At 60.9% G+C, this 17328-nt stretch overlaps 1 protein-coding gene across 4 annotated transcripts; it reads right to left on the bottom strand.

The window, feature by feature from the left end:
- Nucleotides 1-282: 282 nt before the first annotated feature.
- Nucleotides 283-16950, bottom strand: NECTIN4 (nectin cell adhesion molecule 4). 4 transcript variants are annotated; one of them, XM_081122094.1, is made up of 9 exons: nucleotides 16601-16950; nucleotides 7662-8021; nucleotides 5542-5832; nucleotides 4479-4599; nucleotides 3425-3573; nucleotides 3057-3213; nucleotides 2598-2673; nucleotides 2220-2294; nucleotides 283-1878 (listed from the first exon to the last, which is right to left on the bottom strand). In XM_081122094.1, exons 1-9 carry the CDS (start codon nucleotides 16674-16676, stop codon nucleotides 1654-1656), a joined length of 1530 nt encoding a protein of 509 aa, XP_080978220.1. In that variant the 5' UTR covers nucleotides 16677-16950; the 3' UTR covers nucleotides 283-1653. The 4 variants fall into 4 exon arrangements, with proteins under 4 accessions (XP_080978220.1, XP_080978223.1, XP_080978221.1 ...); XM_081122097.1 differs by having other exon boundaries at nucleotides 291-1878; nucleotides 3057-3216; nucleotides 16601-16785; XM_081122095.1 differs by lacking the exon at nucleotides 16601-16950 and adding an exon at nucleotides 9646-10028 and having other exon boundaries at nucleotides 291-1878; nucleotides 3057-3216.
- Between the last annotated feature and the right edge of the window lie 378 nt (nucleotides 16951-17328).

The raw sequence follows: 17328 nt of genomic DNA, 5'->3' as shown, positions 1-17328 counted from the left end.
CCTTCCAACTCGAACATGCTGGGGAGCTCCTTTGCAGTTTGGTCTCTGCCTGCCTCCCCTGCCGGAGCTGCTGCGACTCCCGCACACAGGGATGCCCGGCTCTGCAGAACGCGGGGCTGCCTGTCCCACTGGGGACGCAGAGGTCGCTGGTGGTCTTGGGAGGTCATTTCTTTGCTACCCCCTCCCAGCCACAGGCATCTGACTCCATCCTCCTGGACCACAGGGGGAGGTGCTGAGGCAGACGCAGGTGTTCAGGGTTTACACAGCTCAGGGAGCCCGACAACGACCAGGCAGAACAGGTATCATCTGTTTATTTAAAAACAGAATGTGGTTTTATGTACAAATATGGACATATTTACATAGAATGTACATACTAGGATCCCAGATCCAAAGTCCCGGGCTGGTTGGGGAGCAGGGCTGGGAGTCTCTTCTTTGGTCCAAGAGTCCAGAACATTCCAGGCCCTGCAGGGTTTGGGCACTCAATCTCGGTACTTGGGCTGAGTGTGTCTGGGTGAACCAGGCAGAAATGGGCCTTATCTAACTGCAGCTTCCACCCATAGAAATGGCCAGGAAAGCCCTGAGGTGGTGGCATCAAGACCCCCGGGGAAGGAGACAGTCTGGCCCCCAGCAGCTCCTTTGAGTCCCCTGAAACCCCACCCTCTCTCTGCAACAACTGAACTAGGAACCTTCGTCACCAAGTCCCAACAACCCCCCAAGGGACCACAGGCAACTATGGACACAGCAAAGAAAACAGGGGCCCAGGGGACCAAGGACAGATCGTGTCCTCGGAAGCCACGACCAGGGCATACACCTCAGACCCCACTGGCTCCAAGCTCCCTCCCACAAGGCCACCCGGGCTAAGAGTCCTCAAAAGGAGTACAGGAAGTGAGTCCCTGGGATGGTCTGGGCTGTGCTGAACTCCTGGATGAACGGGCCTCGTTTTAAGGAATGATGGAGAAACATTCACATAAATGAAAAATTTGTTTAAAGATTTTTCTCTTATTAAATGGTTCATAGCACTAGTCCTCAAAGAAAGTATGTGCCTGCAGCAGGCCCCGCAGCCACCAGAGGGCAGAGGGCTCCTCTCTAACTGCTCGCTGGAGCCTCTGGCGGACCCAGGCTGGCTTCACACTCACCCCACAGCTCCCAGGGGTGGGAATCCAGCTCCCCCCCTCAGGAGGCCAGATTCCAGCTCCAGCTGTGCCTGCACACCTGGAAATGACCCACAGTCTCCACCTCTTGCCTCCAACCTCTGCATCATTATAATACTGCTCTGGGGTGTGAAGAAAATGCCTGCATTTGCAGGCAGAGGCCACACAGCTACACAACACTCCCCACATAGCTGCCTGAGACCTGGGGCACAGCAGCAACAGGCACTGGACTCTGAGAAACAGCACGACACATGGGCACAGTCATTCTCCACACACACACTTGGCCAACACACACACACACACACACACACACACACACACACACACACTGACCTGCACACATGGACAGGGACTCAACCAATAGAGCCATCTGGGTGTCAGACACAAGGGCTGGAGGAAAAGGTGGAGCAGTCATCAGTGGGCTGTTTGGGGGGGCCCCTGAGATGAGCTGAAAGCCCCCATGTCAGCAGAGGGAGCCAGGCTTCGGGGAGGTGGGCCTGGGTCAGACCAGGTGCCCCCGCCCATTGATGTAGATGCCATTGCCCGTGGGCTTGGCCCGCAGCGTCCCGTTCTCCTGCACAAAGTGGTTCATGGCCTGCTTGATGCCTTCGTCGCAGTCCTGCTCCTCCTCTGCCCGCTCGGAGCCCGGAGACAGCAGCTCAGTCTGCGTCTCTATCTCTCGCACAGTGGTCAGCGTGGAGTAACTGCGGCCCTCCGGCTCTTCACTCTGGAGACGAAGGGTGAAGGGCATGTGAGGAACCAAGACAGGGCAGTTATACCCTGGGGGGCCAGTGGGGCCAGGTGGGGCCAGAGGTCAGGCATAAACAGGGGGTCGGGGGTCATATCTGTCTCAGAGACACAGGGGTCAGAGAAGGAGCTGGGAGCAAATGTTGGATGTGGGGACGGAGATGGAGACAAAGGCAGAGCAGGGGTGAGGGGCTGGGCAGCCTGAGCCAGGCTGAGATGAGACGTGAGGGACAGGAGAGGGAGCTGCTGACCCACCATGTTGGGAACAGGACAGGAGCCTGGGAAGAGCAGTGGGGACACCGGTGGGGCCGGGGGCCTCACCATCACAGAGCAGCTACTGTTGTCCTTGAGACTATCAGGGTGGCCCTCGGCTCTCAGCCCTACACTCTCCTCCGGCTGCAGGGCCCGGACATGGGGAGGAATCAGGACAGGGCTCGGCCTCTTCACCTTTGTCTTCCATCAGCCTCCTCCCTGATCACCACTCCTCCAAACCCACATGTCATTCTCTCCCAGGTACAAACAGCTTCATGCCCACCCCCAAGTCCCCCCCTGCCCCCAGGTACTGATGGTGGCTTCCCAAGGAACCCAGGAGACCCGAAGCAGCCATACCCCCAACAGTGCCCCAGCCCAGCCCCAGCTGTGAATCAGTGGCCAGACCCAGGGGAGGGCTGTGCTCCTGGTCAGCAGAGGGGCACACACCTGGTTCCTGGGGTCGGAGTGGTGGGAATGCAGCCTCCGGATGGAGTTCTCCCTGGTCAGGGTCAGCTCCTCCTCACTGGGAAAGACACCCTTTGTCAGAAGCGCAGGGCAGTGGTGGCCTCCACAGTGAGCTCAGCCTGGCTGAGCCTCTGTGAGAGGGGCCATGGCTGCTGTGCTGTCCCTGCAAGTGTGACTGGGTGGCTGCTGGTGGCGGTGTGGCTGCAAAGCGTGTATGCATGTGGTGACACCTGGTTGTGTGGATCTGACCCTCACGCAGGCAACATGGTTCTCCTCATCCAACTGTGGTCCAGGCTCCGAGCTCCTTCCCACCTCCCGAAAGGCTGCCCCCAGATGTGAACCACCCAGTCTCCTCTCTCTCCTTGGTCTTGGCCCACCTGCTGCTTGCCTCCTCTCTGTCCCCAGCCCAGCTCTCCCTGTCCCAGGGCAGCCAGTACTCACTATTTCTGGGTCATCTGCTGCGCCTTGCGCCGATGGTATCGCGACATCAGCAGCACCACCACCACCAGCAGGCAGAACAGGAGGGCGGCAATGACACCCACCACCACCACAGAGGCTGACACCAGGTCCACCTGCTTCACCGAGGCCTCCTCTGGGTCTGCTGGAGACAGACTGCTGCCTGAGGCAGGTGCCCAGGTGCCCAGGTCCCCGACGCGCACTCCCCCTGCCCTTTCACAGAGGACATCCAAACCAGCCCCTGAGCCTGACCCTCTGCAGAACACATGCAGCCCAGCCCCCTCCAGTTCCCTCTGTCTTGCTCTGTGGCCCCCAGACCCTCAGCCCAGGTCCCTGCTTCTGCCCAGACTTACCAAGAACCTCCACAGTGACCTGAGAATCCCGGGAGGCCAGCTCATTGCTGACGTGGCAGACATAGACACCACTGTGTTCCGCGGTCAGCGGGGGGAAGCCCAGGGTGTCCCCTTCCACACGCATCCCACTTGGCAGAGGCCCGTCCAGCCTGGAGGACAGGGAAGCTGATGGGTGCTGGCTGGGCAGGCTGAGGCTGCCACCACCCAACATGCCCAGACCACGCTCCACCTCCTTCCTCTACCGTCACCCAGAGCCGCAGGCTGTTCCCACGGTGCCCCTCCCACCCCCAGGCAGGTCTAGGCAGAGGCCCCCTTCTCCCTGCAGCCCAGCCTGACCCAGGTACCCCTACACACATGCATGCCATCACACATGCTCCCACGGGCATCCCATCACTAGCACTGGGCACCATGCACACATGGCATGAAGTCTGCACAACAGAACACTTCATTCCTGTCTGGGCTCAGATGTACTTGGAAAAAGTGACTGGTGCCCCCACACCCATGCGCTGCACACAGTGTCCAGGAGCAGAGCCCAGGCACAAGGCCGTGTGCCCGTCCTGGGCTCACACACGTGAGCGGACCCTCCCTGAGCCCCTGGACTTCAGACCCTGTAAAAAGCCAAGCCCTCCTCGAGGGAACCTGCAGAGGTAGTGGGTGCTCCTGGGTAGGGCCCTGACACCACCAAGTGGTCACAGGAGCATGGGTTTAACAGCAGTTACAATCAGCTGTATTGTTTTGTCTTATCCACTGTAGGAATTTACGTAAATATATAAAATATTAATATTTAAGTACTGTATTACACTTCACCATGTAAAAGTTAGAAAAAAAAACAAGGTCTTTATTACTTTGTTCCCTAAAATGATCACATATCCGAGATTCATGGTGCAAGCCAGTAACATTTGGTGACCATGGATGTTCTTGTGTCAGTCTGAACCTGTGCCCCAACTTACCTGGGGCTCAAAATATGTTGTCCCAGCCCATAATGAGTACATGCTGGCCTTAGAGGAGAGGACCCTGGTCCCAAGTGAGGCTCTCCCCAGGCCTAGGCCCTTACCGTGTCCAGTTGTAGGAGGGAGGGGGCTGCCCCTCACTCAGGCACTTGAGCATAGCACCTTCTCTGCCAACCTGCCACAGTTTCTGGTCTTCAAGGCCCCTCACAGAGGCCTCAGCAAGGACTGGGATGGAAGATGGGAAGAGAAAAAATGGGAATGGTGGCTTTGATTTTGCTGTTCCTCCAAGGCCCCCACCCAGACTCCACCTACCTGGAAGAGCCCCCACTGCCATCTCCTTCCCACCCCTCAATGCCAGCCCAGCCCAGCCACACCTGGTTGATGGTGCCTCACCACATGGCTCCCTCCCCTCTCTGAGCTCAGAAGGTCCACAGTGGTTACTGGTGCAAGGAGCCCCTAAGTGCCTCACTGTACCCACATGTCACTCATGAGCTCCCTACCCACCCCCATGATGCCCAGCAGAGCTGGTACTTGGTAAATGCTCCCTGATTCTTGGAAAGCTAAACAGTCCTACTACTTCATTCATATCCTTAACCAACATTTGTTGAGGACCAAGTTTGCGCCATATGCTGGGTCAGTACAAGTAGAAAACAGTCTCTCTTCCCAGAGGCTCAAAACCTAATGGCGGGAAACACCTGCTGTTCTCCAAGCACCTTCACTGCACTGAGCGCCCTGTGAGATGCTCTGCACTCCAGCTCCTACCTCCCACCTCCCATCGGAGCCCTGAAGGTGGTACCATTACACTCCTGCTGAGGAGGAAAATGAAGCCTATGAGGCTGGATGACAGCTGGTGAACATCAGCCCTCAAGCTTGTCCCACATCTGTCTACAAACCCTCGCCTGTGCATTTCACAAAGTGGTCGATTCCAAGTTTACATGTAATCCTCCCAGAAGCCCTTTGTAAAGAGCAGGGCACTGAAGGTCAGAGGCCTAAGGTCATCTGGGGCGGGCTCCATCCAGGTCTTCTACCTCTCTGCCTGGTGCTCTCTCAGTCCCATGTTGTCGCCACAGAACCCAGGCTGGCCTACTGGTGTGGCTCAGGGTTTCTCAGCATCTCATCCATCCTCTTGAAGCCCATGGGGCTCCCACCTGAGATCCCAGTACTCACAGGCCACTTGGAGGATGTGGGTGATCCTCTGGTCCTGGAGCAGGCCTGGGTGGGAAACCACACAGGTGAGTGGCTGCCCATTCATGCTGCGGCTGGGCACCAGATGGAACTCAGAAGTGACAGCCGCAGAGCGGGAGTGCTTAAAGGAGCGGCTGGACATGGTGCCCTTGACCTCTGTGTCCCAGGTAACGTTGGGGGCTGGGCTGCCCTCGGCTGTGCAGGAGGCAGCCAGAGTCAGGCCCTGGCCCTCTTCGAGCGCTGGACCAGGATTCAGTGAGGGCAGGGGAGGCACTGCAGACGGGAGAGGTGAGATCACGATCTGCACAACCTGTCAGAAGGCCCCATCTCAGCTCAGCCCCACACAGGTGCCAACTTCCAGCCCCTTTTTCTTCTCTTATTTCACCAAGAAAGACACCAGGCTAGTGGCAGACTCTCATCTGACTTTATACCTTTGTCCATTGTTAGTATTTTCTACAGTGAACAAGGGTCATTTTTAAATGAAAGGAATAAAGTAATTATAAAACTAACCAGATAACATATATATAATAATAGGTACCATTTATTAAGCACTTACTATGTGCCGAGTATTATGCTAAACACCACACGTTATCTTGTTCAGACCTGTCAGCAGACCCTTGAGGTACACAGATGCTGTTACCCCTGTTTCACAGGTAAGAAAACTGAGGCTCAGGGAGGTTAAATGATTTGCCCCAGATCATCAGCTATTAGGCACTCAAGCCTAGTTCACACTCACGTTTCCTAACAGGCTGGTGGATAAAGGGAAATGATAAGGACCTTTTTTATCTCCAGAGCATTAATGGCCCAAGCACAGAATGGAAAAGACTTAAGCTGACCACAGGTCTGGGGCTTCCGCTGACCACAAGTGCCCACAGTGATCTAAAGGGCAATCGTGGCCTCTGACCACATTCACTGAAGGCCCAGATCAAGAGAGGCGTATCCTCCATGGACCTGCATGGCCAGCTGGCCATACCTGGGCTGCACGTCCACATCTAGGCCCCATGTGGAGCCCCGGTTCGGGGGGCTTTGAGTGAGTGTTTTTGGTAGAACTGTTAAAAAACCAGTAAGTGCAGCCGGGAGAAGAGAGAGTTGAGTGGGGAAGGGGGAAGGTCCTCAGCTCCGTATTGTTGTATTTCTGTTTGTTTTGTTCGTTTTACCTCACCCGAGGATATTTTCTCCACTGCTTTACAGAGAGTGTGGAAGGGAGAGAGGAGAAAACAGCAACGGGAAAGCGACATTTCGATGGGTTGCCTTCCCCACGCACCCCAGTCGGGGCCAAGGATCCAACGTGCAACCCAGGTGCGTGCCCTCGGCCAGAACCCAACTGAGACCCTTCAGTCCGAGGGCAGGCGCTCTAACCACGGAGCCACCGGCCAGGGCGGTCCCAGCTTAGAAATGTGGCGGCTGGGTCGTGAGGGAGGCCTCGTGCGTGGGCGGGCGGCGTGGGGGAGGCCGGGACGGTACCCGGCGCGGGGCCAGGGGCAGGCCGGGAGGAGGGCGGCGGCTCGCTCAGGAGGCAGAGCGGGGCGCAGGTCGAGCGAGCCGCCGCCGCCGTCCCAGCGGGCGGGGAAGCCCGCAGGGAGGTTTCGGGTCCAGCGGGGGGCTCGTGCTGAACGGCTCTGCCCCCCGCGGCGCCGGCTGCACCGAGGCGCGGCGGCCACGCGAGGGGACCCTCTGACCGCGGGCAGGGCCGCTCGCCGCCGCAGGAGCCCCGTCCCCGCCCCCGCCCCCCTCCCCCTACTCCCCCGGCCCCGCCCCCTCCCCCTACTCCCCCGGCCCCGCCCCCTCCCCCTACTCCCCCGGCCCCGCCCCCTCCCCCTACTCCCCCGGCCCCGCCCCCTCCCCCTACTCCCCCGGCCCCGCCCCCTCCCCCTACTCCCCCGGCCCCGCCCCCTCCCCCTACTCCCCCGGCCCCGCCCCCTCCCCCTACTCCCCCGGCCCCGCCCCCTCCCCAATCCCCCGCCCCCACTCCCCGGCCCCGCCCCCACTCCTCCCGGCCCCGCCCCGCCCCCTCCCCAATCCCCCCGGCCCCCGCCCCCACTCTCCCCGCCCCCCACTCCTCCCGCCCCCCCCACTCCTCCCGCCCCCCCGCCCCCGCCTACCCAGCACGCGGAGCCGCAGGCGCGCCTGGAAGCTGCCGGCGGGGAAGGTGCTGACCCGACACTCGTACTCGCCCTCGTCCGCCTGCACCGCGTTGCGCAGCAGCACCGCGCCGTCCAGGGCGCTCCGCCGGCCCCGCGGCAGCTGCACGCGGCCCTCGTAGGCGGCGCCCACGTGCAGCCCGTACTGGGCGTGCAGCAGCGCCAGCTCCCCGGCGCCCTCGCCCGCGTCCACGCGCGCCCAGGCCACCTGCGCCACTTGCTCGCCGGGGTCCCCGCGGTAGAAGCAGGGCAGCCTCGCGTCCTGACCCAGCACCACGGTCACCAGGTCCGCCGTCTCCAGTTCACCCGCGGGGCAGCGGCCTGCAGGGCGACAGAGGCGGGGTGAGGGGGCCGCGGCGGGGCGAGGGGGCAGCGGCGGGGCGAGGGCGACAGAGGCGGGGCGAGGGCGACAGAGGCGGGATGAGGGCGACAGAGGCGGGATGAGGGCGACAGAGGCGGGATGAGGGGGCAGCGGCGGGGCGAGGGGGCAGCGGCGGGATGAGGGGGGCAGAGGCGGGGCGAGGGGGCAGCGGCGGGGCGAGGGGGCAGCGGCGGGATGAGGGCGACAGAGGCGGGATGAGGGGGCAGCGGCGGGATGAGGGGGGCAGAGGCGGGGCGAGGGCGACAGAGGCGGGATGAGGGGGCAGCGGCGGGGCGAGGGGGGCAGAGGCGGGGCGAGGGGGGCAGAGGCGGGATGAGGGGGCAGCGGCGGGGCGAGGGGGGCAGAGGCGGGGCGAGGGCGACAGAGGCGGGGCGAGGGCGACAGAGGCGGGATGAGGGGGGCAGCGGCGGGGCGAGGGGGGCAGAGGCGGGATGAGGGGGGCAGAGGCGGGATGAGGGGGGCAGCGGCGGGATGAGGGGGCAGCGGCGGGATGAGGGGGGCAGAGGCGGGGCGAGGGGGCAGAGGCGGGGCGAGGGGGCAGCGGCGGGGCGAGGGGGCAGCGGCGGGATGAGGGCGACAGAGGCGGGATGAGGGGGCAGCGGCGGGATGAGGGGGCCGCGGCGGGGCGAGGGCGACAGAGGCGGGGCGAGGGCGACAGAGGCGGGATGAGGGGGCAGCGGCGGGGCGAGGGGGGCAGAGGCGGGGCGAGGGGGGCAGAGGCGGGGCGAGGGGGGCAGAGGCGGGATGAGGGGGGCAGAGGCGGGGCGAGGGCGACAGAGGCGGGATGAGGGCGACAGAGGCGGGATGAGGGGGCCGAGGCGGGGCGAGGGGGCCGAGGCGGGGCGAGGGGGCCGAGGCGGGGCGAGGGCGACAGAGGCGGGGCGAGGGCGACAGAGGCGGGATGAGGGGGCAGCGGCGGGATGAGGGGGCAGCGGCGGGATGAGGGGGCAGCGGCGGGATGAGGGGGGCAGCGGCGGGATGAGGGGGCAGCGGCGGGATGAGGGCGACAGAGGCGGGATGAGGGGGGCAGCGGCGGGGCGAGGGGGGCAGAGGCGGGATGGGGGCAGAGGCGGGGCGAGGGCGACAGAGGCGGGATGAGGGGGCAGCGGCGGGATGAGGGGGCAGCGGCGGGATGAGGGGGCAGCGGCGGGATGAGGGGGCAGCGGCGGGATGAGGGGGCAGCGGCGGGGCGAGGGGGCAGCGGCGGGGCGAGGGGGCCGAGGCGGGGCGAGGGGCAGACAGAGGGGCGCTGCTGGAGGGGGGACACGCTCCTATGATAACAGCAAAGGGAACTCGGACCATGATGCTGGCAGAGCACCCGGGGCCATCACCTCGTTACTCTCAGAGCCGCCCAGAGGTCGGCGTGTCACCTCCGTTTCAGAGAGGAACCTGAGACCCAGGGAGGAAGCGACCCCCTGGAAGGGGGGTCACACCCTCCCCGGCCCAGGATTGTATCCTGAGCATCGGCAGGGTGGACAGCCGAGGGGGACCCGGCCTCTGCCCGCAGGGGGCTCAGGGTTCTGTGTGCAGAAAAGCAGGGAAGCCCTAGACAAGCCTACTCACCCCCCAGGGAAAGACACTGTGAGGGGCCATGGCAAGGGTGGGGAGCACTGGTTGAGTGGGAGGGGTCCATCCGGGGAGGCCCTTCAGAACATTCTTTTCGTGGCTTGAAGATGAGGGACCTGGATTCCCAGAGAGGGGAAGGTGTTCTATGTGGGAGGAAGGCGCCAGCAAGGCTCCCGGCCAGGAACAAGCAAGTGACTGAAGGCAGAAAGGCTGAAGGTCAGACAGAGGCTTAGAGAGATGAGGTCAGAGCAGACACAGTGACAGGATCAGCACAGTGAGCCAGGGTCAGAGGACCCGGGCTTGGGACCAGCAACAGAAGGCTGGTTAGTGCCTCGAAAGGACCAGTGAAGCCCTTGGAGGACCTGTCCTATGGCCTTATCTGCAAAGGAGGAGCCACTTCCTGCCCTTGAGAAACATGGTCAGTCCATGTGGAGACAGATGCGGGCCCCTTGGGATGATTTCTGACTCCGGGCAGTGCAGTGCTGCAGGCCAGTTGTGAGGAGGGACCAGGTAGGTGGAGAGGCCGGCTGGTTAGGGAAGCAGAGTGGAGGGCAGCCGAGGCAGATGTGTCCAGAGCAGGAGTGGAGCCTGTGGTCACCCGGGACCTTCCTCACAAGGCAGAGGGGTTCAGATTTGGTCAAGAAGAAATGGGAGTCCCAAATGCAGGAGGCAGGGTGCTGTGCCCTCCCACTGGAAAGCAGGGAGACTGAACCAGGAGCCTTGCAGCTGCAGCCTCACATGGGGCTGCTGGGCGGAGAGGAGGGGACAAAGTTTCCAAACTTTGCAGGATTTGGTCACTGAACAGAAAGAGAGATGACAGAGACTCAAAGACACTCCACATACCTGCCGGGATGCCCTCCTCCCTGTCTGATGGTTCCTACTCACTGGCTTAGACTTCCTCCTGGAGTCCTCCCTCCCCGACCCCCACCCAGGGAGCGCCGTGCTGGCCCAGCAGCCTGCTTTTACCCAGTCACACACTTCATCCTATGGACTGTAGCTGCCTCTCCCACCAGACATCTCCTCAGAGTAGAAACTGGGTCTCACATCCCATATGGGCACATGGCTTCTGACTCAGTGCTTCCTCTGGGAGCCCGTAGCTGCATCCTTGGCACATAATTGATAGTGTTTACTGATGACAGGATGAATGGGGGAGGGGGTGAATGAGTAAATGGAGGAGAGACAGGCAGAAGATGGAAAGGGTGGACCAGAGAGAAATGAGCAGTCTTTGGCTGGGCTAGGGAGGGAGGGGTGGCCACGACATTGCCAACCTCGGGGTACAGGCAGGACAGACTGGTTAGCTGGGTTCATTGCAAAGGGAAAAAGAAGGGGGTGGAGAGGGCAAGCACAGGGGAGACCAAGAAGTGCCACTACAGTGGATCAGAGGGTTCCAGTGAGGCAGAGCCTGGGGCAGAGGGATGGGGTCCCGCAGCCCAGCTTCCGGGGGGAGGGGTGGAGGGGGGGAGGGAGGATGCTGTTGAGAGCTTGAAGGGCCTAAAAGGGACTAGACAGACCTGCAGGGCCAGATGCCAGGGCCGTGAGCTGCCTCAGCTGATGTTGGTCCCACCCAGCCCAGCCTGGGGAGTCCAGCTAACCACCTGCGCCCCTCCCAGGCACATCCTCTTGACACTGGAGGGGCAGGGCTGCCGAGCAAGGCCTGGAGGTGGGCTTCAGATAGGGGCTTCCCGGCACGCCCTCTACTTCCAAGACCACTGTCTGCAGGCCACAGGGGCCGAAGCCCTGCTCTAGCTGGACACCGAAACCCTTCTAAAGACTATTTCTGGGACAATGTCAGAGGCATATTTTTTATTCACATCCTTACACTTGCCAACCATCTGCCCCTCACCCCAGTAATCACCCACATTTCCCCCCAAAATAACTCCTTAGGGCACAACAGGCATCGAGTGCCAGCACATGCCTGAGCTGAATACTGTCATCCCTACTTGTGAGTCCAAGACCCACACTCCCAAGCGACAAGCCCAAGCTCCGCGCGGTGAGGCCCCAGTAACACAGGAAAGTCCCTCTGGATCTCTCCCACAGCCCCTACTGTCCTAAGTCCACCAGTCAGCGGAAGAGAGCTTGAGCTTAACTGGACCGAAGCCTGGACTCCCGGCCTCCTGTTCTTCTCCCCATCCAGTGCCTGCCCGGTGTTGGCACGGTGATGTCACCAGAGCACAGGAAACACCCTGCTGCCTGGTGAGGTCACCGTGTGGGCGTGTAGCCGCCAGGCCAGGCCAAGCCCACGACCCTTCTGCTGCAAATTGTTTGCTGAGGCTGGTGGACTCTGCCGGCTGGCACTCCTCTCTTGGACCCTCCCAACCCTCCTCCTGGAGCCCCAGGACTCTGGTCAGGAGCTTTGGTGATTCAGACCTGCTGCTGAGCCACAGTCACCACCAGCCACCACCTTGCGCAAGGGAAGGAACAGGCACAACTGGCCAGACAGGATCCCTGCCCTTGGCCTCCCCCACCCCTGGCCAGGCCACCATGCCACCAGCTCCCAGACAGGTCCTCCATTCCTGGCTGGGGCTGGCTGGCTGCTCCCCACCCTGAGCTTGGGTCCCAGCTTTCCTATGTGTGTGAGGCCTGGCCTGTGATCTCAGGAGAGGAAACTGAGCCTGGCAGCCACAGAGTGTGTGTCTGGGGAAGGAGGCTCTTCCTTGTGAGGGGCGTCTCCCCATCAGCATCCCCTGGGAGTACATGCAGGGCCTGTGAGGAAGAGGGGAGGAAGTGCGAGTCCTGTGTGTCTGGACGTGCAGCTTTGGGTGAGGGCCTGACTGTTCTTGTTGCCGGTTCACACGCATGTGAGGCTGTCTCTTAGCATGAAGGGGGGGTGTTGCACAGTTGGTGTTCATGCCTTACTTTCGGGTGAGTGTATGTGCTTGTCTGCACCCAGAGAGGAGTGCTGCAGTGTGTGTGTGGATGTGTGTGCACACTGCTCCATGCCTGTACATCTCGCACTCCTGTCCCACAGATGCTGTGTATGTGGTAAATATTTGGATGTGGTTCTCTGTGGTGTCTACATGTCTCCCTGTCTCAGCTGCCTGTGATCAGTGGTGTGTGGCTCTGTATCCGTCTGGAGTGTCGCCCAGGCTGTCCTCCCACCTCACCACAGACAGGAGGGCAGAGTCATCTCATGTGGAGGGACCCACAGATGAGGTCACTGTCCCTCCAGGTAATAGGAAGTTGCCATCAAGGGCTCCCCAACGAACACAACAAGAGCTCTCTCTCCCCTTGCTTCTCAGGTTCCTACTAGGACTCACCCTTCTCACCCCCAGCCACACTCTAAGGCCTCTGGCCTGGAGGAGGCCTGTCCCTAGTAATATCTGTCAGCCTCTGCTGCTGTCACCACCAGAAAAATCAGCCCTGTGAGGGTTGTTTGGTGTTGGTTGGTGGGAGGGGATCCTGCCTGGGGCTGAGGGAGGGTCCCAGCCATTCAGGATCTCTGCTCATCTGTTAACCCATCTCCCTCACCACAGTCTCCACAAGGTGAGATTAGGGTGGGGAAGGACCTGGAAGGGGAGCTCTGAAGCCCCCATTCAGGACTGTGACATAAACCAGCCCTTTTCCTTCCTCCCGAATGGCCATGGCCTTGGCCTTGGAATACAAGGGACTGAAAACCAGGAGATTCTTCTCTCTGGCTTCATCTACCTCCCTCACTTACCCCCCCATTGTCCTAAGCCCCCCAGCTTACCAAGAGCTTCCCAACCTGGGCAAAGCTCCCACCCACCCATTAGTGTCTGAGGGGGGCCACCCCAGAGCAGAGGGAGGTGAGAACAATGGGGCAGGGCAGGCCTGCAGGCAGCCCCGCTCTGGCCCAGACACAGCTCCCAGCACGGATAAGTCCCCTAAACCCCCCGGAGCCAGTCTGAGCCAGGCTGAGTCACCACAACAGCCACACTGTGGGTGGGAGACCCAGAATTCAGCTTCTCCCAAACTCCTGAGATCCTAGCCAGCCCCCCAATCCTGCCAGCCAACCCCCTCCAAGTGTGGCCAGTTCTGCCCCACCCCAAATCACAGCCTCAACTCAGCTCTCAGCACACACCAATTTAAAGGCAAGTAGGGGTGGGGGCAGAGAACTATGGGAAAGGCCAGGGGACATAGGTTCCTGACCCAGTGAGAATGATCCCAGCTTCACACCCTCCTCCAGGGGCTGGTGGCCCCCAATTCTGAACTTCACCTTCTTAGTCTTGATTCTATTCCCAGATCCAGCTACTGGGCTCCTCTCCTTCCCTCCTGACTCAGCTCCTACCCACCCCATCCCTCCTCTTTTCCTAGACCTTGCTCAGAAAGGGCATGTTTTAGAGGCCTGAAAGCCCAGGCATTCTCTCCTCATGAGGCTTAACCCCCTCCACTTTGCCTGGGGGACCCCAGAATCCCAAGGCTGCAGTCTAGAGGCCCGGGGCCATGAACTCTGGTATAAGCCCTTCACTGCCATCTCTGTGGCTAGGGTCCCCTTAGCACACCCCGGGTAGGACGGAGGTCAATGGGGCCACAGGACTTCCCGGGGTCCCCTAGTTGCCCCTCACTGTGTGTGGGGAAGCAGCCTCCCTTTCTGGCTTCCCTGGGTTTGGGTAGATCCTACAGGAAAGCCTCCCCCCCCCCCTTAAACAGGAGTAGAATAGCAGGGATGGACCCCTCCCTTTCTAGGAAACCAACCTCAGACAAAAATGCTGATCCCTACCCTCAGAGGACAGACCTCAGAATTCAGAGAACCCCTCACCCTCAGACCCTGCAGGGCCCAGCTGGGCCAAAGAGCTGGGAAGAGAATCCTACTGGAGGGGTGTCGATAGACTTGGGCCTCTCATGCCCGGGGCAGGAGGTGGGGGAGGGGGAAGGGAGGGGACCTCACCCGGAAACTCATCCCATTAAAGAGAAACAAAGAGCTGTGGTGCAGGCGCCTCCCAAGCCGCCTCCCAAGCCTAGCTCCTCTCCCCATCGGGTGGGGCAGGGCCCTGGGGCTCAGAGCTGTCACGGCCCCAAAGATGGGGGGCACTAGGTGCAGGGACAGAAGGCAGTGTCCAGGGTAAAGCCAATCTTGGTCCCTACCCAGAGATGCAGCCAGGACTATCCCCTTTCATTACCACAGCCAGACCAACTGCTTCTCCCAGCATCCAGTACCCAGCACCCAGCTCCCCCTTGGGTCGGGCCTAGACACTCACACAGCCATGGAATCTCAGCTGAAGGCCACAGAGATCACTGGGCCCCACCTCTCGGTCTACTGAGTATAGTTTCTTAGTTGCCCAAGGTCACCTGACAAATTAATAGCAGAGATGGGGACAGAACCCAAGGCTGCTGGCTTCTCTCAATCCAAGGCTTTTTCAGTAAAGAAATACTCTAGCTTCCGGGTAGCTGTTGAGGAGCCTAAACACAGAGCATTCGGAAGGGCGTGGCAGTGGGGGTGGGCCCAGCTGATCCTCAGGCTGGGAACCCTCGGGAGCACCCTCTATCCCTATGCAGGTGACAGCAGCAGCAACTGCAATGTGGTGGCTCACTGAGCACCAGCCTCCGGGGCATCCTGGAGCCAGGCTGCTTCCCTGTCCACAGCCCCCATCAGTCCGTAGGTCTTGGGCAAGGTCAGGTGATTCCCAAACTAGAAGGAGCCTGCTCTCCCTCCTTGAGCTTCTCTTAGAAAGAACAGCTCTGTGTCGTAAGAAAGGTGCAGGGACCATGTCTTGTTCAGATTGTGGCACTCAGACACCTGTGACCAGACATGAGCCCCAGGTGTGCTTCTTTCTGCTTCTCAGTTTCCCTTTGGTACAGTGAGGAGTTGGAGCTGTGATCTCTTTGATCCTGTCCAAGTCCTGAGACACACTGACTCCATCCTTCGGGTGTGGGTAGATCCTGCGGGAGAGTGGCTGCCAAGTTGCCTGGCCCAGCACCCAGGCCCCACCCCCTTGGCCTAGGTGAGTGAGAGGGGCTGTCTGGAAAATGGGAATCAAGACGTGACTGGAGGCTGGGCCAATGACCCTTCCATGTTAAGATCAAAGGAGAGCAGCCCCACCATCCACACATCCAGGCCTTGCTGCAGCTGGCAGCTGGGGACCAGGCAGGGCCCTGCTAGGCCCTGCTGGACACCCAGGCTCCCATCACTGCTCCTGGGACTGGGACTCAAACCGTCCTACGCAGGCAGGTCCCCAAGTTCCAAAGGGAAGGATGTCTCAGTTACTCCTCACCCTGGGCACAGCCACCCAACCCCACTGTGGCCTCATTCTGCAGGTGTGCACACGCACTCTATCCCCCATTTGAAGATTAGAAATTCCTATAATTTATATCTGCTTTATATACATTAGACTGCAGAAATATAAGGCATCTAAGAGAAAATGAGGGACAAGAGATGAACAAAAGAGAACCACACCTAGCTAGAAGGTACTCTGCCCTAGACCCCAACTCATCTGAGTCATCACCTTATTACCACCCTGGCATCTAATAGTGTGTCCAGGGAAACAGAGAGGCCATAGCCCCCCAACAGGTGTCTGGACCTAGGACTCTAGGACATCATGGAGAGGGGAGAAAGAAACCCCCTGTCCACTCTCTGGGCATCAGGCTTCCATACCCGGATGATCGATGATCTCAGAAAGCAGCTCAGCCCTGAGTCAGCTCAGCACCAGTCAGCAGTTCCGAGCTCAGCAGAGAAGCAAGAGCTCCTCCCAGGAAACTGGTAGAAGGGTCCCCTCCAGGCCCACCACCCTGCCCCCTGCATTGATCACTTCATTTCATCTCCCAGAGGCAGCTCTGGCCTCAGCAAGGCTCTGGCAGTAGCAGTCAGGGTCCCCAGACATGGGAACTGGCCCAGGGCAGGAGACACGAAGGGGAAAAGCTACTCTGATTCTTCTGGTGATACAACTGGCAGATAGGGTGGGAGGGAGAGTGAGTCCTCACTGCAGCCTCCTGGGGGCAGGGGGAGCACACGGCTGGGGCTCAGCAGCAGGGGTCCCGATGGTTCAGGGCGGCCTACCTGTGAGTGACGCCAGGAGCAGCAGCAGCAGCCAGGCCTCAAGCCCCCACATGCCGGCTCCCAGGGACAGGGGCATTGGTCCAAGTCCAGTGCTGCCCACTGTTTCTGAAGTTCCACCGAGTTCTCCCTGGGAGCCGTCTGTAGAGCTGGGAGGGCACCGACCCAGGGCAGGAGGGTCACGGAGTCCTCAGGCACCCGACGCACCTGCCTGTCCCACTGGGGCTCCTGCTGGGGGACCTGGCCCCGTTCTACCCACCCAGCTGCAGCTACCCCCAAGAAGCCGTGATCAGGAGTTCCAAGCTCCCCCAGAGCGGCTTCCCACGCCGTGGCCAACAACTACGGCAGAAACTGGGAACCTGCTCAGCAGGTCAGAACAGGTGCGTCTCTGGGGGCTGGGCCTGGCACAGAGACATGCAGCCACCGCCCCCACGGCCTGGGCTAGCTAATGGGCGCTGGGGAGGGAGGGAAGGACCTGAGGGGTGGGATCCTGTCCTCAGCTCTAGGCTTCACCTGGCAGTGTGTGGAAGGGGCTGTCAAGAGAGAGGCATGGCAGAGGGCGGGCAAGGCAGGCAGGAGAAGGCCCAGGTGGCTCAAGGAGGGAGGCACCAGGCCAGGAGGAATAGGGCAAGGCCCTGTGGATGGAAAGGAACCTAAGCATCCCACACCCTGCCAGCCTCTCGGCCAGGCAAGTCCCCCAGTCTCCTGGAGGGGCTCAAGCCTTGGAGCCA

This window comes from Miniopterus schreibersii (assembly GCF_964146895.1).
Source record: "Miniopterus schreibersii genome assembly, chromosome: 19".
Taxonomy (NCBI): domain Eukaryota; kingdom Metazoa; phylum Chordata; class Mammalia; order Chiroptera; family Miniopteridae; genus Miniopterus; species Miniopterus schreibersii.
The sequence above is the reverse complement of the archived record's forward strand: the minus strand, read 5'-3'. Positions and strand labels throughout refer to the sequence as shown.

Excerpts from the sequence above, each read along its gene's own strand:
- NECTIN4 (XM_081122097.1), bottom strand. The coding sequence starts at position 16,676 with ATGCCCCTGTCCCTGGGAGCCGGCATGTGGGGGCTTGAGGCCTGGCTG. Across the intron at positions 8,022-16,600 it reads GCTCCTGGCGTCACTCACAG|GCCGCTGCCCCGCGGGTGAA; the intron begins GTAGGCCGCCCT and ends GTCGCCCTGCAG. Across the intron at positions 1,879-2,219 it reads ACAGTAGCTGCTCTGTGATG|AGTGAAGAGCCGGAGGGCCG; the intron begins GTGAGGCCCCCG and ends CTTCGTCTCCAG.